The sequence below is a fragment of the Tachypleus tridentatus genome, chromosome 3 (genome assembly GCF_004210375.1).
Source record: "Tachypleus tridentatus isolate NWPU-2018 chromosome 3, ASM421037v1, whole genome shotgun sequence".
Lineage (NCBI taxonomy): Eukaryota > Metazoa > Arthropoda > Merostomata > Xiphosura > Limulidae > Tachypleus > Tachypleus tridentatus.
The window spans coordinates 32,151,892-32,169,009 of record NC_134827.1 but is presented as its reverse complement, the minus strand read 5'-3'; the positions used below and the strand labels follow the sequence as shown (position 1 = coordinate 32,169,009).

At 31.5% G+C, this 17,118-nt stretch overlaps 1 protein-coding gene across 2 annotated transcripts in view; it reads left to right on the top strand.

Moving 5' to 3' along the window:
* Positions 1 to 17,118, top strand: part of LOC143246642 (kinesin-like protein KIF13A) — a 245,665-nt gene that overhangs the window by 215,207 nt on the left and 13,340 nt on the right. Inside the window, exons 29-34 of one of the 2 annotated variants that reach the window (XM_076493695.1) lie at positions 5,147 to 5,200; positions 5,863 to 6,015; positions 7,252 to 7,329; positions 8,280 to 8,460; positions 13,912 to 13,974; positions 14,899 to 15,020. In XM_076493695.1, coding sequence (XP_076349810.1) covers positions 5,147 to 5,200; positions 5,863 to 6,015; positions 7,252 to 7,329; positions 8,280 to 8,460; positions 13,912 to 13,974; positions 14,899 to 15,020 — 651 coding nt within the window. The remainder of the gene's footprint in view (positions 1 to 5,146; positions 5,201 to 5,862; positions 6,016 to 7,251; positions 7,330 to 8,279; positions 8,461 to 13,911; positions 13,975 to 14,898; positions 15,021 to 17,118) is intronic. The other variant, XM_076493696.1, reaches the window with a different exon arrangement.

Sequence of the window (17,118 nt, the reverse complement as noted above, 5' to 3'; positions counted from 1 at the left end):
ACATTTTGGGCTACTTTACTGTTTGTGATACTTTGGGATATTTTTTACTGTTTGTGACACTGGTTACTTTTTTGGCTGTTTATGACACTTTGGGTTACTTTATTTACTGTTTGTGGTACTTTGGGTTACTTTTTCACTGTTTGTGATACTTTGGGTTATTTTTTACTGTTTGTGACACTTTGGGTTACTTTTTTACTGTTTGTGAAATTTTGGGCTACTTTATTTACTGTTTGTGATACTTTGAGTTACTGTTTTACTGTTTGTGAGTGCACCTTGGGTTACTGTTTTACTGTTTGTGACACTTTGGGCTATTTTTTACTGTGTGTGGTACTTTGGTTTACTTCTTTACTGTTTGTGATACTTTGGGTTATTTATTTACTGTTTTTGACACTGGGTTATTTTCTACTGTTTGTGACACTTTGGGTTACTTTTCACTGTTTGTGAGTGCACCTTGGGTTACTGTTTTACTGTTTGTGACACTTTGGGTTACTTTTTCACTGTTTGTGAGTGCATCTTGGGTTACTGTTTTACTGTTTGTGACACTTTGGGTTACTTTTTTACTGTTTGTGACACTGGGTTATTTTTTACTGTTAGTGACACTTTAGGTTACTTTTTCACTGTTTGTGACACCTTGGGTTACTGTTTTACTGTTTGCGATACTTTGTGTTACTTTTTTTACTGTTTGTGACACCTTGGGTTACTTTTTTACTGTTTGTGGAATTTTTGTAACATTTTAAAACTCAGGGATTTTTCAATGTAGCTCAGCTGTTTTGCTTAAACAAAACTTTGACATTTGTCTATAATTTAGCTGTTTCCATCTCATCATTTAATAAATTTTCTATTTGCCATTATTTCAAAGTATATTTAACTTCATCTGTATTTTTCATTTCAGTTTATGTGTTTTGGCATAACTGTTATCAGAAGCATGATTGTTTCCTTATTGATTTTCATTTACTTCTGGTAAGAGTACTTTCTGGTTATGTTTTTATTATTACACATATTTTCTTGTATGCTGGATTTTTCACAATTTCCTTTATTTCTTTTGCATGTCAGTTTTCTTAAATAATAATGTTAGACAGTACTAGAGTTGTGTGTTTATTTTTTTAGAGAAATATTATATGTGTGTCTATTTCTACTTCTTCTCACTTTTGAAGATACGCATATACGTTATCAGCTGTTTCCTAGTTTACGTTCAGATATTAATAAATGTTATAACAAAGTATAGTGTGTATGTATGTAAATATTGTTTCAAGAGGGTTATGTTACTCTTTAGAAGCATCTTAAGTGAGCTTCCCTTTTCTGAAGCATAAATAATTTTAAAATATATGTGTAATAAAACGTTTCTAATTAATTAATAACATTTGATCCACTTTCTGACATGATTCTTGTTTAGTGGAGCTATGTCCATTCCAATAATGTAATATCCTGTTTTTTAAATTAAATTTCTGTCTTTAAACTTTAGGTTATTATGGCTACTTTATGTTATCAACTGCCAAAATGTATTCCAAAGGTCATCACAGAGTTTTTGTAATTATTTTGATAGAAAGGAAGTGTTTCTCCAGATTTGTTTAAATAGTTAATACTATCTCCAAAGTTGGATATTGTCACCTAGTAGCTAACTTTTTTTCTTTACTCCCTTCGAGAAATGTTGATCAACTTATGTAAGATGTAATCACATGGTTCTACATAAATATGTAGTTTATAGTTAACTATCAATCAAGTGTTATTCTGCTATTTTTTATCATTGTAAGAGTTAGTGAAATTATTCACACAGAATAAGATGATGTCAGGAGTTATGGAAAGGTCAAAGATATTATGATACATCTTGGTGAAGTTTTAAATGGATTATGAGTCTTAGTTTTATGTAAAATCCATAGTAACCTCCAGGCTATGTTAATTTTGGATGCATTTCGTTAGCACTCTTAGTCAGAAGAGACTGATAATACAACATTCATACTTCTTGAAATTAAGTAACATATGTATGTTTTAAATATTTTTGTTTATACTAAGACATTACTATTGCCAATTTATTTACAGCTAGATTTAGTTTAAATAGTTTTTATATGACAATTATCTCTCATATATTTAACTAAACCATTGATTTAATAATGGATAGATTTAAATAAAATAATTATGTATATACAAGCAAAAAATGTTATTAAAGTTTACAGAATAATCATAATTGATTTTTTATCATGTCTAGTTTTATGTAAGGCTGTAGTTACTTCTTAGTTCTTATACATAGTTTCCTCTTTTCAGCTATTTAATAATTGACAAAGTGACTTTTATCTGGAATGTTTATTTGCATGTATCCAAGAGCATTTATTCATGAGGTGATACATGGAAAACTCTTCACCAGTTGTTGGTCTGAAAAATTAATTTAACATTCAGTGAACTGTTGTTATATTTTCTTGAATACAGTAAAACTTGTATTTTTATATTTCAAGGCAGATCTTCTTACATACAATTGAAAGTTTTCGTACACATGTTTATATACAGGTAGCCTAAATCAGTGAAATATCTCGGGTGTGAAAACAGTTTTTCGAATCTCGAAGATTTTACCACTGTAGTTAATTTGCTAATGTGTTTATTATAAGTGTTATTCTGTTGGGTAAAACACCACCATCTCGAAGATTTTACGTGTTTATTATAAGTGTTATTCTGTTGGGTAAAACACCACCATCTCGAAGATTTTACTTGTTTATTATAAGTGTTATTCTGTTGGGTAAAACACCGCCATCTCGAAGATTTTACGTGTTTATTATAAGTGTTATTCTGTTGGGTAAAACACCACCATCTCGAAGATTTTACCACTGTAGTTAATTTGCTAATGTGTTTATTATAAGTGTTATTCTGTTGGGTAAAACACCACGATCTCGAAGATTTTACGTGTTTATTATAAGTGTTATTCTGTTGGGTAAAACACCACCATCTCGAAGATTTTACGTGTTTATTATAAGTGTTATTCTGTTGGGTAAAACACCGCCATCTCGAAGATTTTACGTGTTTATTATAAGTGTTATTCTGTTGGGTAAAACACCACCATCTCGAAGATTTTACGTGTTTATTATAAGTGTTATTCTGTTGGGTAAAACACCGCCATCTCGAAGATTTTACGTGTTTATTATAAGTGTTATTCTGTTGGGTAAAACACCGCCATCTCGAAGATTTTACGTGTTTATTATAAGTGTTATTCTGTTGGGTAAAACACCGCCATCTCGAAGATTTTACGTGTTTATTATAAGTGTTATTCTGTTGGGTAAAACACCGCCATCTCAAGATTTTACGTGTTTATTATAAGTGTTATTCTGTTGGGTAAAACACCACCATCTCGAAGATTTTACGTGTTTATTATAAGTGTTATTCTGTTGGGTAAAACACCGCCATCTCGAAGATTTTACGTGTTTATTATAAGTGTTATTCTGTTGGGTAAAACACCACTATTTCGAAGATTTTACGTGTTTATTATAAGTGTTATTTTGTTGGGTAAAACACCACCATCTCGAAGATTTTACGTGTTTATTATAAGTGTTATTCTGTTGGGTAAAACACCGCCATCTCAAGATTTTACGTGTTTATTATAAGTGTTATTCTGTTGGGTAAAACACCGCCATCTCGAAGATTTTACGTGTTTATTATAAGTGTTATTCTGTTGGGTAAAACACCGCCATCTCGAAGATTTTACGTGTTTATTATAAGTGTTATTCTGTTGGGTAAAACACCACCATCTCGAAGATTTTACGTGTTTATTATAAGTGTTATTCTGTTGGGTAAAACACCGCCATCTCGAAGATTTTACGTGTTTATTATAAGTGTTATTCTGTTGGGTAAAACACCGCCATCTCGAAGATTTTACGTGTTTATTATAAGTGTTATTCTGTTAGGTAAAACACCACCATCTCGAAGATTTTACGTGTTTATTATAAGTGTTATTCTGTTGGGTAAAACACCGCCATCTCGAAGATTTTACGTGCAATCATTATGCATTTTTTACATTCATTGATAATAACTGATCTTAACATTACGAGCAACATGTATGTGAAAACCAATGTTTCGATTCTCAGTGAATGTTTTATTGTCATTATCTTTCAGATTATAAACTAATGATTTCCAATGAAAATTGTATGATTGTTAGTAGATATAAGTGTACACTATGTACAGTTGTGACGTTAGAAAAACATGTAGGTTCACAAAAACAGTTTAACACAAAAAACAAACAAATATGTAATTCTATTTATGTGTCATTTATAATGCTCAATCCATGTAGAAATAATAAACAGTACTACACTAGACACAGTACCTTGACTTAACTTGCTTAGAATCATAACAAGTATATTGAAACATCAAAATTGTGGACATGCTTACATAAATAGGGAATGAGTGGGGGTCTGTGAATATATGTATGTGGAACTTTTGAGATAAATAGACTTTTAAAGTTATAGTAAAGCAAAAATATTTAAAGTCTTATAATGTAAATTAAGTGTTACCTTTTGTTTACTACAAGTTTATGATCAAGTGTTCCAAACATAGATCGTGTAAAGAAGAGGTTATAAAACTAATTTAAACATTTTATTTTAAAATGTGCAGAGTCTGAATTATATTTTAGTACATTATTGTAAAACTTAATATTGTAGTATTTTAGTATGCACATCTATAGTACTTTTAAGTTGTTCCAATTTTGAAATGCAGTAAACTTCGTTGAGATAATTTGCAAAATTTAGCGTGCGGTGTTACTTTCAGTGCCTGTTCTAGTCAAGGAACTTATACACTTCTCATAGTTCTATTTTTACCTTGTGTATAAATAACAACTTAAAACAAAAATGCTTCCAGATCTATACATTTAGTATTGGTGAGCAATTTTGGGGCATTCAGAAATAATAGAATTTTAAAACAGTATATCAGTTATTGATGGTATGATAGCCAATAAACTGCCTTTTAGTGTACCAGTAAATCAGACAGCTTTAATTAACTAATTTAGTTAATTAAAAATTTTAAATTACTTTTAATGGTGTGTATATTAATACATGTATTTGTGTTTTATCGTTTGTGAATGTTATTTTATAAACCAAAGTCTAACCTCTGGCTACTTGATTAGAATGAGCATATGTTAATGCAGAAAGTAATAGTTTTTTTTTTTTTCTCTCAGGAATACGTTTATGGAACTGGGGTAACATATGAAGTGGTGTCAAACATTCCAAAGGTGAACATGAGTTATAGAACTAAACTTATTTTAATATTCTGCTAACATATACTGACTACAATAACATTTTATTGTAATTGTGCATGAAAACTCATTCAGTATTCAATATATTTTTTTTAATTGAATAATTTTCTGTGTAACTAAACACATTAAATTTGTTTATGTAGATACCAACATATATATCTTCATGTAAATGCTTAAAATACTTACACATTCAAATTTTCTCATATGGATTTTTTTTCTCTGATTTCAAAAAATACCACTTGAGAAGAATACAACACTGAAGTAACAGAGATAGCTATTTCTTTTACTAGTAGGCGATTTTTATTTGTGTTTACCCTCTTTATGAAGAATTCTAATATATTACTTACCTATTCTAAAAAGATTAGCTATTTTCATTCAGTGCTGCCCTCTATAGGCAAACGTTTTTTAACACATGCCACAAGTTTCCACTCCCCCCTGTTGGAATTGAAAGATTTTGACATTTTTCTCATGCAAACCATCATGCTTATGGCATGAGAGAAAAAACAAATTGTTTGTAGAGGGCATGAGAATAACTGATCTTGTGAAAGGAGGGAAGTACAAGTCAGAAATACGTTTTCAACACAGGAAAATTATAACTGAAAGGCACTTTTATCACATTTTTGTAAATTGTAAATCAGGCCTCAGAAGACCCTGAAGATCGAGAATCCCTCGCTCTCATGGCTGCATCGGGAGAGGATGTTGCGACCAATGATGGCGAGAGTTATATAGAGAAGTACACGAGAGGAGTGTCTGCTGTTGAGAGTATTCTAACACTGGATAGATTAAGACAGGTATTATTATGACTCAAAAGAAACTATGTTTAAGAATCATTGTAATTTTGAATTCTGCTTTTCTTCTTGTACACATTGTCCTTAAAAAGTCAAAAACTTTTGTGCACAATTTCAGTTTCTGTAGCCATAAGTACTTGATGCTATCTAGAGATCTCATTTGTCTGCTTATTCTAAGGAAGGGAAGAATTTCTCTGAAACTATTGTATTCAGCCATGTAATCAACTGATATTTTCTATACTGTGCTTATATCCAAAACATAAAAAGACATTATTAATTTGTGGATGTAATTTTTAATGTAATTTTATAAAAAAAATATGGAATTTTTGTTTCCTTTACGATCCACAAAAAAACTGACAGTAGCTAAATGTAATTATAAAGAAGTATAATACAGTGGAGCCCCTCTAAAGTAGCCACCTTCAGGACTGAGACACACTGACCTGATCTAGTGTTTCTAAATTTATAACACAAGTAAGGATCAAGATATATATAACCTAGCTAGCTGTAATAATATAGAAAATTTTAATGCTACATGAAGTTTTGAAACAGGAAAATCAAAAGTTACAAAAACTGAGTTGCCTAAAATGTAAAAAAAAAACTTTATTCTTACTCAGACTCAGACAAATATAATTACAGTAATTTATAATTTTGACTTTCTTGTTTCAGTACTTTTTGTAGCATTAAAACATTTATAGCTAGCTAGGTTATGCATGCATATATCAATTCAAACTTGTCTTTATAGAATTAAAGAATTTTCTACTTATATATATGTTTGTTTTATTTTTATTGTCTATATTTTTGTGTATTAATGATATCAACCTTAGGCCTTGCATATTCAATATTATTACTCATCATAACCTCTACCAACCTACCCTTAAATATAATTAGTAGTGCATCAGCTGTTTTATATATAATTACTAGTATACTTTTCAGTACAAAAAAGGAAGCTTTAGAACCCCAGACAGATAATTTTATGAAAGGTTTAAAGCAATAAGGCTTGTCATTTTTCTGTATGCTTGTGTGGAAAAATCACTTGTTTGCTTACTTTGTTGAAATGGTAAAATTTAGATTCACTTCATAAACATCTACATACATAGTAATTTGTTTTTTATTTTATTTATTTATCTTTTATTTATTAATCATTTTAGGTCTTTACATGACTAAGCCTAAAATGAATGTCAAAATACAAAATGCTTTGCATACATTAGTTTTCTGTGAAATTCATTTATTTTTTTCCAGGAAGTTGCAGTGAAAGAACTTCTTACCCTTCAGCGGAGATATCTACGGAAAACTCTGAGCGTTCCCAATATGGGCCATGTGAGTAAAGGGATTAAAAAACTTTAAAATATGTATAGTTTGAATTATATTTCAGTATGTTGTTGTAAAACTTACTCTAAACAAGTTATTGTAGTATTTTAGTATGCACATCTATAGTACTTTTAGGTTGTTCTAATTTAGAAATGCAGTAAATCTGTTTGAGATAATTTTGCCGAATTTAGCATGTGGTGTCACTTTCAGTGATTATTCAAGTCAAGGAACTTATATACTGTCTCAAGGGGTAGTTGATATGTCCTGTTATACTTTGTATATGAAGGACAATTTGAAACCTCCAGATTTATGCAATTCCATTTGGGATTGTTCAGCAGTTTTGGTGTTTTCAGAAAGATTACCTTTTACTTTAACAGGGCCAATATTTGTTGTAAAGTGCTGTGTTTCATATACTTTTAGTTTCTTAAACACATTGCTCGCTTTGGCAAGTCTGAAGCTTATAACACTAAATATCAGGTTTGATACTCGTGGTGGTCACAGAGAACAAATTGTGTAGTTGTATGCTTAACAACAAAACTAACCAATTATACATGCTGACCATTTTGTTTTACATAAATTTCATCTTTTACAACTCAAGGTTATTCATGATTATTGTACAGTATGTAGGTGAGTTTTTTACTTCTTGTTATTTGTGGATGGTTAACCTTTGTCATTATGCTTCTAAACTATAGGATTGTTATAGCAAGTGTGTAGTGAACTTGACTGCTTGTTTCTCATAACATCAGAGAACAAAGGAAGGATATAAAGTGCCATCTACTAGTAATTTTAGTTACTAAATGTGCCACTAAATAAATTGAAAACATGGAGTTCTATCTCTTCATTTTTGCAATGGTGCAAACTTCAAGATAAATATTATATCATTCTTTTGTAATAAAATTTTACTTGTTTTTTAAATAATTATTGACACTAATAACTAATTTTTACCTTTCTGTTTTTAGATCATGAGACGTGATTCCAGTTATAAGTTGGATGACATTTTGCGAAATGACTCTACAAGCGACCATTTGTTACCAGACACCTATCGACAAAGGCCTACTTCACTAAGAGATTCAGGTAGTGATAGCAAAAGATGGTCAACATCAGTAGGAAATGTCTCTCAAGAAAATCCTTTTATTCTTGGTGAGTTGAAATAACCAATATTTCTGTCCATTTTGGTGTAACCATCATAATTAATGATAAGTCTAATTTAAAAATACTTCTGTTTCATTTGTTATCCATCTTTAATTAATTAATCACACAAGGAATGTTTGTAGTCTTTCCTTTGATATATTAATATCAAAAGTACAATATTATGACCATGTACGAAACTCAGTACACTTGAATGATTATATTATATCATTACTACCTTTATTATAGTAATGTAAGACCATGGAGTAAATTTGTTATGTGGGTTGTTTTTAAGACACTCTAGACGTGAGGTCAAGAGCTAAAGACGGTAACGTGTACATCATATATTTAAGTAATGTTTGTAATCCATTACAATACATAAATTTAAATGTTCCATGGGTTAAGGTCATCATTGATATATTTAAACTCTGTAGAGCTCTTTAGATATCATTATTAATTTATATTGATATCACGAAACTGTTTATTTACAGTTTCGTTAATCCTTTCAAATATATTACTGAATCTTACTACACTGTAACACTGGCTTATTTCAGACTAACGGTTTACACTAGGTAGCACAGTACTGATCTGATAACGTACTTTCCTAGTAACACTGTAACACAAATTTTGTTCCTGGATAGTATGTGTTATTTCTTTAATTGCTTATGTTGTATATATAAAAGTACAGAAAATGGCTATCATTCCCTTCAAACTTTGCTTTTGTGACATGTATAATGAAATTTAGAAATTAACCTATTTTCCATGCAAAGACGGGCAAATTTGCATTTTTTCATTTACATAAAGTCTGAATAAAACAACATATGAATCAAGATTTACATGTATTTATACTAAAGTTATACAAAAATGTTTAGAAGTGAGTAATTTTTTCTGAGATTTGAAACTGTAATGTAAATCACTTTCACGTATCAGCTCCCAAATATAGTCTCCCATCATGTTTTCGTAATATGCTCCCAGGTCACAAAAACAAAGTTTGAAGAGACAAATAGGTTTTTACCATGTACTTTGGGCATAAGCAATTGGGAAATAACACTTTCTGTCCAGGAACAAGAAAAAGTAAAAATTTTGTTACATAGTGTTATCAGTGTGTACAGCAAAAACACAAAGAGAAGCAAATGATGTGCAACCTTAAAGTGATGAATATATATTAAGCTTATAATAGAAAAAGGTATGAAGAATTTATACAGCAGAGCACTATTATAGAGAACTTGTGTAACACTTCTTTATGAAGAACAACAGATTTTATCCAATTTTATGTACAGTATTGACAGAAGAGTTTCTGTGTTCAGATCTCTTGAGCTGCATGCTGAGCCATTTTTCTGAATTGGCTCACTTTGAGACTGAATGCCTTCTAATTACAAGAGGAGAAGCAAGGATAATCTGCAAACAAATAGATTTTAACCTGTTAAACATACTGCTTAAACACATTCGAAGGAAAAGTGATAAAATTCGCCATTTAAGTCTGTAAGTAATAGTAATTAGGCTTAATCAGTGATGTCGAGAAAACCCACTTGTAGAGAAAAATGTATATGTAATTAGGCTTAGTTTTTTGTACTGATGTTTTATAATAATGGCTTATGGTGAGGTTATTAAATTCAAGGTAATAGTAGGATTTAGTGAAACTAATAATAGAATGTTCTGTATTTAACATGTTGTTGTGTTGAACGTTTTTTAGAATCAGTGTGAGAAATCTCATGAGAAATTAGATTTTTTTTTTAGTGGAAACTGGAGAGTTAATGGAAAGTAAAATGAATTGTGGTCATTTTATCCAGAATGATATTATTATTTGTTATCTCACTTTGCTGTTGTTAAAAATGAGCTTTGTGTCAAAATATTGAGTAATAAATTACAAGATACCACAGAATGTTTGTTTTCTCAATGAAGACTTCACAGTGTGATTAACTCAGTATAAAAATAGGATAAGCATGGCTTTTTTTTTCACTTTTTCTTTGTATATTATGCACAGCACAAAAATCAATTTGCACATGTTCAGCATGATGTATACTGCACACTAGAGTTAATGTAATACTCCTGCTACAAGAAGTGACACCTATTGACCACTAGAGTTTAACAAAATGTTAATTAAAGGTCTAAAGAAAAAATACACTTTTTTATGAACTTAATGGTTCAAATAATATATTTCATACCTTTAGTGTTATATCTTAAAGTATCACAGAAGGTTTTCATGATATTGTTTAAAATATGAACAATAAAGCAAATAAGATTTTATTGTTGTATTTATTGCTTTGTTTACTCCTGACTTAATATGACATCTGTAAGATGTATCACTCGTTTTCCTTTGAGGACTGAGTTTGTTTACCTTGTATAATCTTAATGCTAAAACCTAATGCATTGTGTAAAGTACAAGTGCAACATAAATCCAACAAGTTAACATATATTGTCAGACTTTGTAAAACGGTCTTATACATTTTATCAGTTTTTCTGTATCAATGAACTGTTTGTTTTTTTTTAAGAGTCAAGAACAAGTCATTTTGTGCACATATATACTTGTGGTTAACCCTTCCAGAAGATCGACTCGCTCATTAAATGTGCTTATATTTTGTCTTTTTCAAAGAAATAAAATTGGAACTATAGATAAGTGATCAAAATAACCAATTCTTATAGTACCTAAAAACCTTAATGAAAATATTCTTATTAGTAAATACACCTATTGAAAGCCATATTTTTTAGCAGTGCAAAAAGTTCAGGTTAAGTAATATATTGAAATGGTTTTCTTTTAATGTAATTTTGAAAAGTAATTCTCTAAATACATCTTTTCAATATTACAGATTGATAGAATTTTAAGTCTCTGTGATGTAATACAAGTAAATAAAAATTTCTAGTGAAATCTTAACAGAATCCTTTAAATTATGATTATATAAAGTATTATTTTAAAAAATTAGATCAGGTTTGTTTTCTCTTCCAGACTAGTTTAAGAAAAAAAACAAATTTCTATAACTTTGATGAATAGCTTTTATTTGGCTGAAACGAACTGTAAATATTATAGTGTATTTAGACAGCTTTTGGTGTTTGTTTTATAAGTTTTGAGGAAAGCCTAACATCTTTATGGTAATATTATTCATTTTACAAGGTTTCATCTGGGTTGGAAGAGTTTTTTTTTTTCTCCAAAATGTTGGTAAAATTAAATACAATTGGAAATGTTTAACCATAGAAATATTTACACTTTCTTTTTCAATAACAAATAACAGTTTGATTATTTTTGTAGTCTAGAACAGTAAGAAATAAAACAAACTTATAAAAAACAACAAGTATTAGACTTACAGTTAAGAGAGGAGTTGTGAAGGCAGTTGGTGAGTTTGTAACAGTTTTTCTTCTTACCATTTGTCCTGTTTACTTGGGGTTTATTCTTTGACTCTTTCTTTCCATTTCTTTCTATTTTCTACATTCACACCACATTATCTACATATTATCTCGCTGTGTACATCACCTGTTCTTCAGTTTTGCTCTTGTACTCTTCCTTTCCACTGTTTATTTATTACTGTTCTACCAATATACATGACTGATGTAATTTAAGATGAGTCTATCACATATTCTCCATAACTGGCACTACTTTCAACTTTTCCTTTATGGTTTCATCACTAATGCAGTCATCAGCACTCCTGTCATCTACTTTAATTTCTGTATCTCTGCCATGCCTTTTTCCTGTTCCTTTTTCTTTCTTAAACTCCAGCATTTAGTCTCATAGAACATGACTTGTCTTATCACTGCTTTATATAACGTTCCTTCAGCTTTACTGGTATCCACCTATTACACACCACTCCTCTGACTTCACTTCATCTGTGCTTTCTTTAGTTTTTCTTTCATCTCTTTATTCACTTCTTTATATGCCTGCACAGTTGATCCAAGATGTTTAAATGATGGGTCTTGTTCTGGTCTACTACTTGCAGTACTAAAGTGATGATGTTCTCCTTCCCAGTTGATCCAAGATGTTTAAATGATGGGTCTTGTTCTGGTCTACTACTTGCAGTACTAAAGTGATGATGTTCTCCTTCCCAGTTGATCCAAGATGTTTAAATGATGGGTCTTGTTCTGGTCTACTACTTGCAGTACTAAAGCGATGATTTTCTCCTTCCCAGTTGATCCAAGATGTTTAAATGATGGGTCTTGTTCTGGTCTACTACTTGCAGTACTAAAGTGATGATGTTCTCCTTCCCAGTTGATCCAAGATGTTTAAATGATGGGTCTTGTTCTATTCTACTACTTGCTGTACTAAGGTGATGATGCTGTCCTTTCAAGATATTTAAATAATGGGTCTTGTTCTATTCTACTACTTGCTGTACTAAGGTGATGATACTGTCCTTTCAAGATATTTAAATAATGGGTCTTGTTCTATTCTACTACTTGCTGTACTAAGGTGATGATGCTGTTCTTTGAAGATATTTAAATAATGGGTCTTGTTCTATTCTACTACTTGCTGTACTAAGGTGATGATGCTGTCCTTTTAAGATATTTAAATAATGGGTCTTGTTCTATTCTACTACTTGCTGTACTAAGGTGATGATGCTGTCCTTTCAAGATATTTAAATAATGGGTCTTGTTCTATTCTACTACTTGCTGTACTAAGGTGATGATACTGTCCTTTCAAGATATTTAAATAATGGGTCTTGTTCTATTCTACTACTTGCTGTACTAAGGTGATGATGCTGTCCTTTCAAGATATTTAAATAATGGGTCTTGTTCTATTCTACTACTTGCAGTACTAAGATGCTCCATTTTGCTTCTGAGTGATGTCCTAGCTTTGTAAGTATATCTTTCAACAATTAGCCCAACTCCAAGTAATTTGGTTTTGGATTAATTTGGCAAAATTTGTGCTTTATGGTCATCTGTCTGGCTGGCATCAACCCAACATCTTTTATAAATAGGCTTGGGACCAGCTTCGATAGAGTTGAGGCTTGAACAGTTATCCCTTTTGAAATTGTTTTAAATCTATTTCATTAACTAATAAAAATGTGTGAACAATACTTGGTAACAGATACATATAAAATCTGTTAAAAGTGCCTTTGATGTATTTTGTGATATTTAAGTGGGAGACTCATAAATGTTTCCAGTATGAATCAAAAGTTGTATTAAGTAGAATGAGAGTTTAGATTCCATCCCAATACATTTTACTGGGTTTTGTAATATTTGTATATGGCATAATTATTTTAATCATCAAGATAGTATATACATCATCACTGAATGAAACTCCATTAATTAAAACTTGAATTCACTTTTTATTCTATTTTTATGTAATAGCAATTGTGTGACACAATGTTGGGTTTCTGAACTATTTAAATTATATGAGCCTTAAATGACACCCTGGAATTATAATTACAATGTTCTGAATATATATATATATATATATGTATTTATATATTACAACTGTATTTCTAAGAGTGAATGTATTTTGGGGAAAACGAGAACAGTCACTCTTTTTTTTTTCAGCTCGTCCAACGTTTCTGAACCTAAGTTTCAATCTCAACTTGTGGCAGGGGTCTACGTCCAAATGTATGTGTGTAACTAAAACTTGACCCCATCTTTTGTTCCTGTTTGTTAAGTGCATGCACTTTAAATCATGTTCATTGCATGGGGTGGATGCGGTAGATATTTTTATTTTGTTTCACGCATTAGAAGCTGTTTTATGTTACATTCACCATCTCATCACTGCTTGAAGATTGTTATCACCGTTTGCATGCTAACTGAGCACTTTTTAATGGAATTTATCAAATAATCAGTTCATCTGTTTGATTTTTGGTGACCAAACTAGTGATTTATCTTTGAAATATTTAGAATAGTTTTATTTTTACAGAAAGACTAGGAATAATGTGTGATATTTTAAAAGCGTATAAAGTGTATAATACATCAGCACTCAGTAAAGTACAGGTAGTTTCCTTCTTGTCACCATTAGTATAATTTACTTTCTCTGTAACATTTTACTTTTCCAGTTTAACAACTGAGAAAAGTATGTGAAAATTATTATTAAATGGTATTTTCTTCTGAAAATCTAAGTCTGTTTTTTCCAGAAAATAAACCATATGTATTACAGCTTCTGAGTAATGCTCCTAAATTTGGTATTCCAGTGAATTGTACATAGACATGACTACACCAATAATTAACACTGTAAATGTATTGATGTTACTCTCCATGATGTATGTTTCTGTTTAATGTGTTCTACATAGACATGACTACACCAATAATTAACACTGTAAATGTATTGATGTTACTCTCCATGATGCATGTTTATGTTTAATGTGTTCTACATAGACATGACTACACCAGTAATTAACACTGTAAATGTATTGATGTTACTCTCCATGATGTATGTTTATGTTTAATGTGTTCTACATAGACATGACTACACCAATAATTAACACTGTAAATGTATTGATGTTACTCTCCATGATGTATGTTTATGTTTAATGTGTTCTACAGCTTCTCCATTAAGTGGAATGAGTCCCCAACCCAAGAAACTAGTGAAACCAATGTCAACGCTGTTGGAAGAACAAACTAATCGAGACTTGCATCTCATTCGTGGCCAAGAACTTCTTGAGGAAGTAAACTGTTTGTTTTGTTCATGATTTATCTTCTTGTTCAGAACAAAATCAGAAGTTCTTTATTCATCTAAATATATATTTAAATATCAGCATCTTGATATATAAAGGAAATATTTTTTTTTCTAAATTTTCAACACTCAAATTATGTTATTTAGTTTTTTTCAAACGTGGAAAAGGCTATTTTAATGAAGTAAACTTAATGTTATTAGGAAAAATATTCCTTATTTTGTTGTAAGAGTAGTGTTTTAAAGTGTAGAACCTAGAGTTTTTAATTATTTTTTTCAAATTATGACAGAATTACTATATTAATGCATGATAATGCAAAAGTCCTGGATTGTTATGATTTCAATATTTATGTTTCACTAGCTGTTTATTGAAATACTTCATTGGGATAGCATTAACCTGTTCAGTGTTGTAGATGAGATAACTCATCCAAGCCGATCAGTAATACAGTGCTACGGACGAGTTAATTTGTTCTCAATGCTGTGTTATCAACGTGATTTTAAATATATGCATTTGACCTACTTACAAATTGTTTCACTTTCGATCCAAAATGGCGTCACGAAAAAGTTACAAAATGAAGAAGCATTAGAGTTGTATTTTGAACTTGGTTCGGAGTTTCAGTAGCAGCTGAAATACTTGGCAGTCAACAGGTTAGACATGTAGAAGCAACTTCTCTGTGTGGATTTAACTTGAGGCTTCCTTGGTGAAAGAATCTTTTATTTTTCACAAGTTTCGGTTATGTGCTTTCTACATTTCATAAAGATGATTTTGTGGTCATATGTAATTGTATTAGAAGATCTTTCAATATAAGTAATGTCAGGACTTCAAAAGATCATGATGATGTGCTACTTTTAAATCACCTTTTATGTACAACTGTCATAGTTGTAAAGATTCTACCCAGTTTTGTAAGAGACCCTGTCACAGGAGTAGAAGTTCTACCCAGTTTTGTAAGAGACTCTGTCATAGGAGTAGAAGTTCTACCCAGTTTTGTAAGGGACCCTGTCATAGGAGTAGAAGTTCTACCCAGTTTTGTAAGGGACCCTGTCATAGGAGTAGAAGTTCTACCCAGTTTTGTAAGGGACCCTGTCACAGGAGTAGAAGATCTACCCAGTTTTGTAAGGGACCCTGTCATAGGAGTAGAAGTTCTACCCAGTTTTGTAAGAGACCCTGTCACAGGAGTAGAAGATCTACCCAGTTTTGTAAGGGACCCTGTCACAGGAGTAGAAGTTCTACCCAGTTTTGTAAGAGACCCTGTCACAGGAGTAGAAGATCTACCCAGTTTTGTAAGGGACCCTGTCACAGGAGTAGAAGTTCTACCCAGTTTTGTAAGGGACCCTGTCACAGGAGTAGAAGATCTACCCAGTTTTGTAAGGGACCCTGTCACAGGAGTAGAAGTTCTACCCAGTTTTTAAGGGACCCTGTCATAGGAGTAGAAGTTCTACCCAGTTTTGTAAGGGACCCTGTGATGGGAGTAGAAATTCTACCCAGTTTTGTAAGAGACCCTGTCACAGGTGTAGAAGATCTACCCAGTTTTGTAAGGGACCCTGTCACAGGTGTAGAAGATCTACCCAGTTTTGTAAGAGACCCTGTCACAGGGAGTAGAAGATCTACCGGTTTTGTAAGGGACCCTGTCATAGGAGTAGAAGATCTACCCAGTTTTGTAAGAGACCCTGTCACAGGAGTAGAAGATCTACCCAGTTTTGTAAGGGACCCTGTCATAGGAGTAGAAGTTCTACCCAGTTTTGTAAGAGACCCTGTCACAGGAGTAGAGTTCTACCCAGTTTTGTAAGAGACCCTGTCACAGGGAGTAGAAGTTCTACCCAGTTTTGTAAGAGACCCTGTCATAGGAGTAGAAGTTCTACCCAGTTTTGTAAGGGACACTGTCACAGGAGTAGAAGTTCTACCCAGTTTTGTAAGAGACCCTGTCATAGGAGTAGAAGTTCTACCCAGTTTTTTAAAGGACCCTGTCACATTAGTAGAAGATCTACCCAGTTTTGTAAGGGACCCTGTCATAGGAGTAGAAGTTCTACCCAGTTTTGTAAGAGACCCTGTCATAGGAGTAGAAGTTCTACCCAGTTTTGTAAGGGACCCTGTC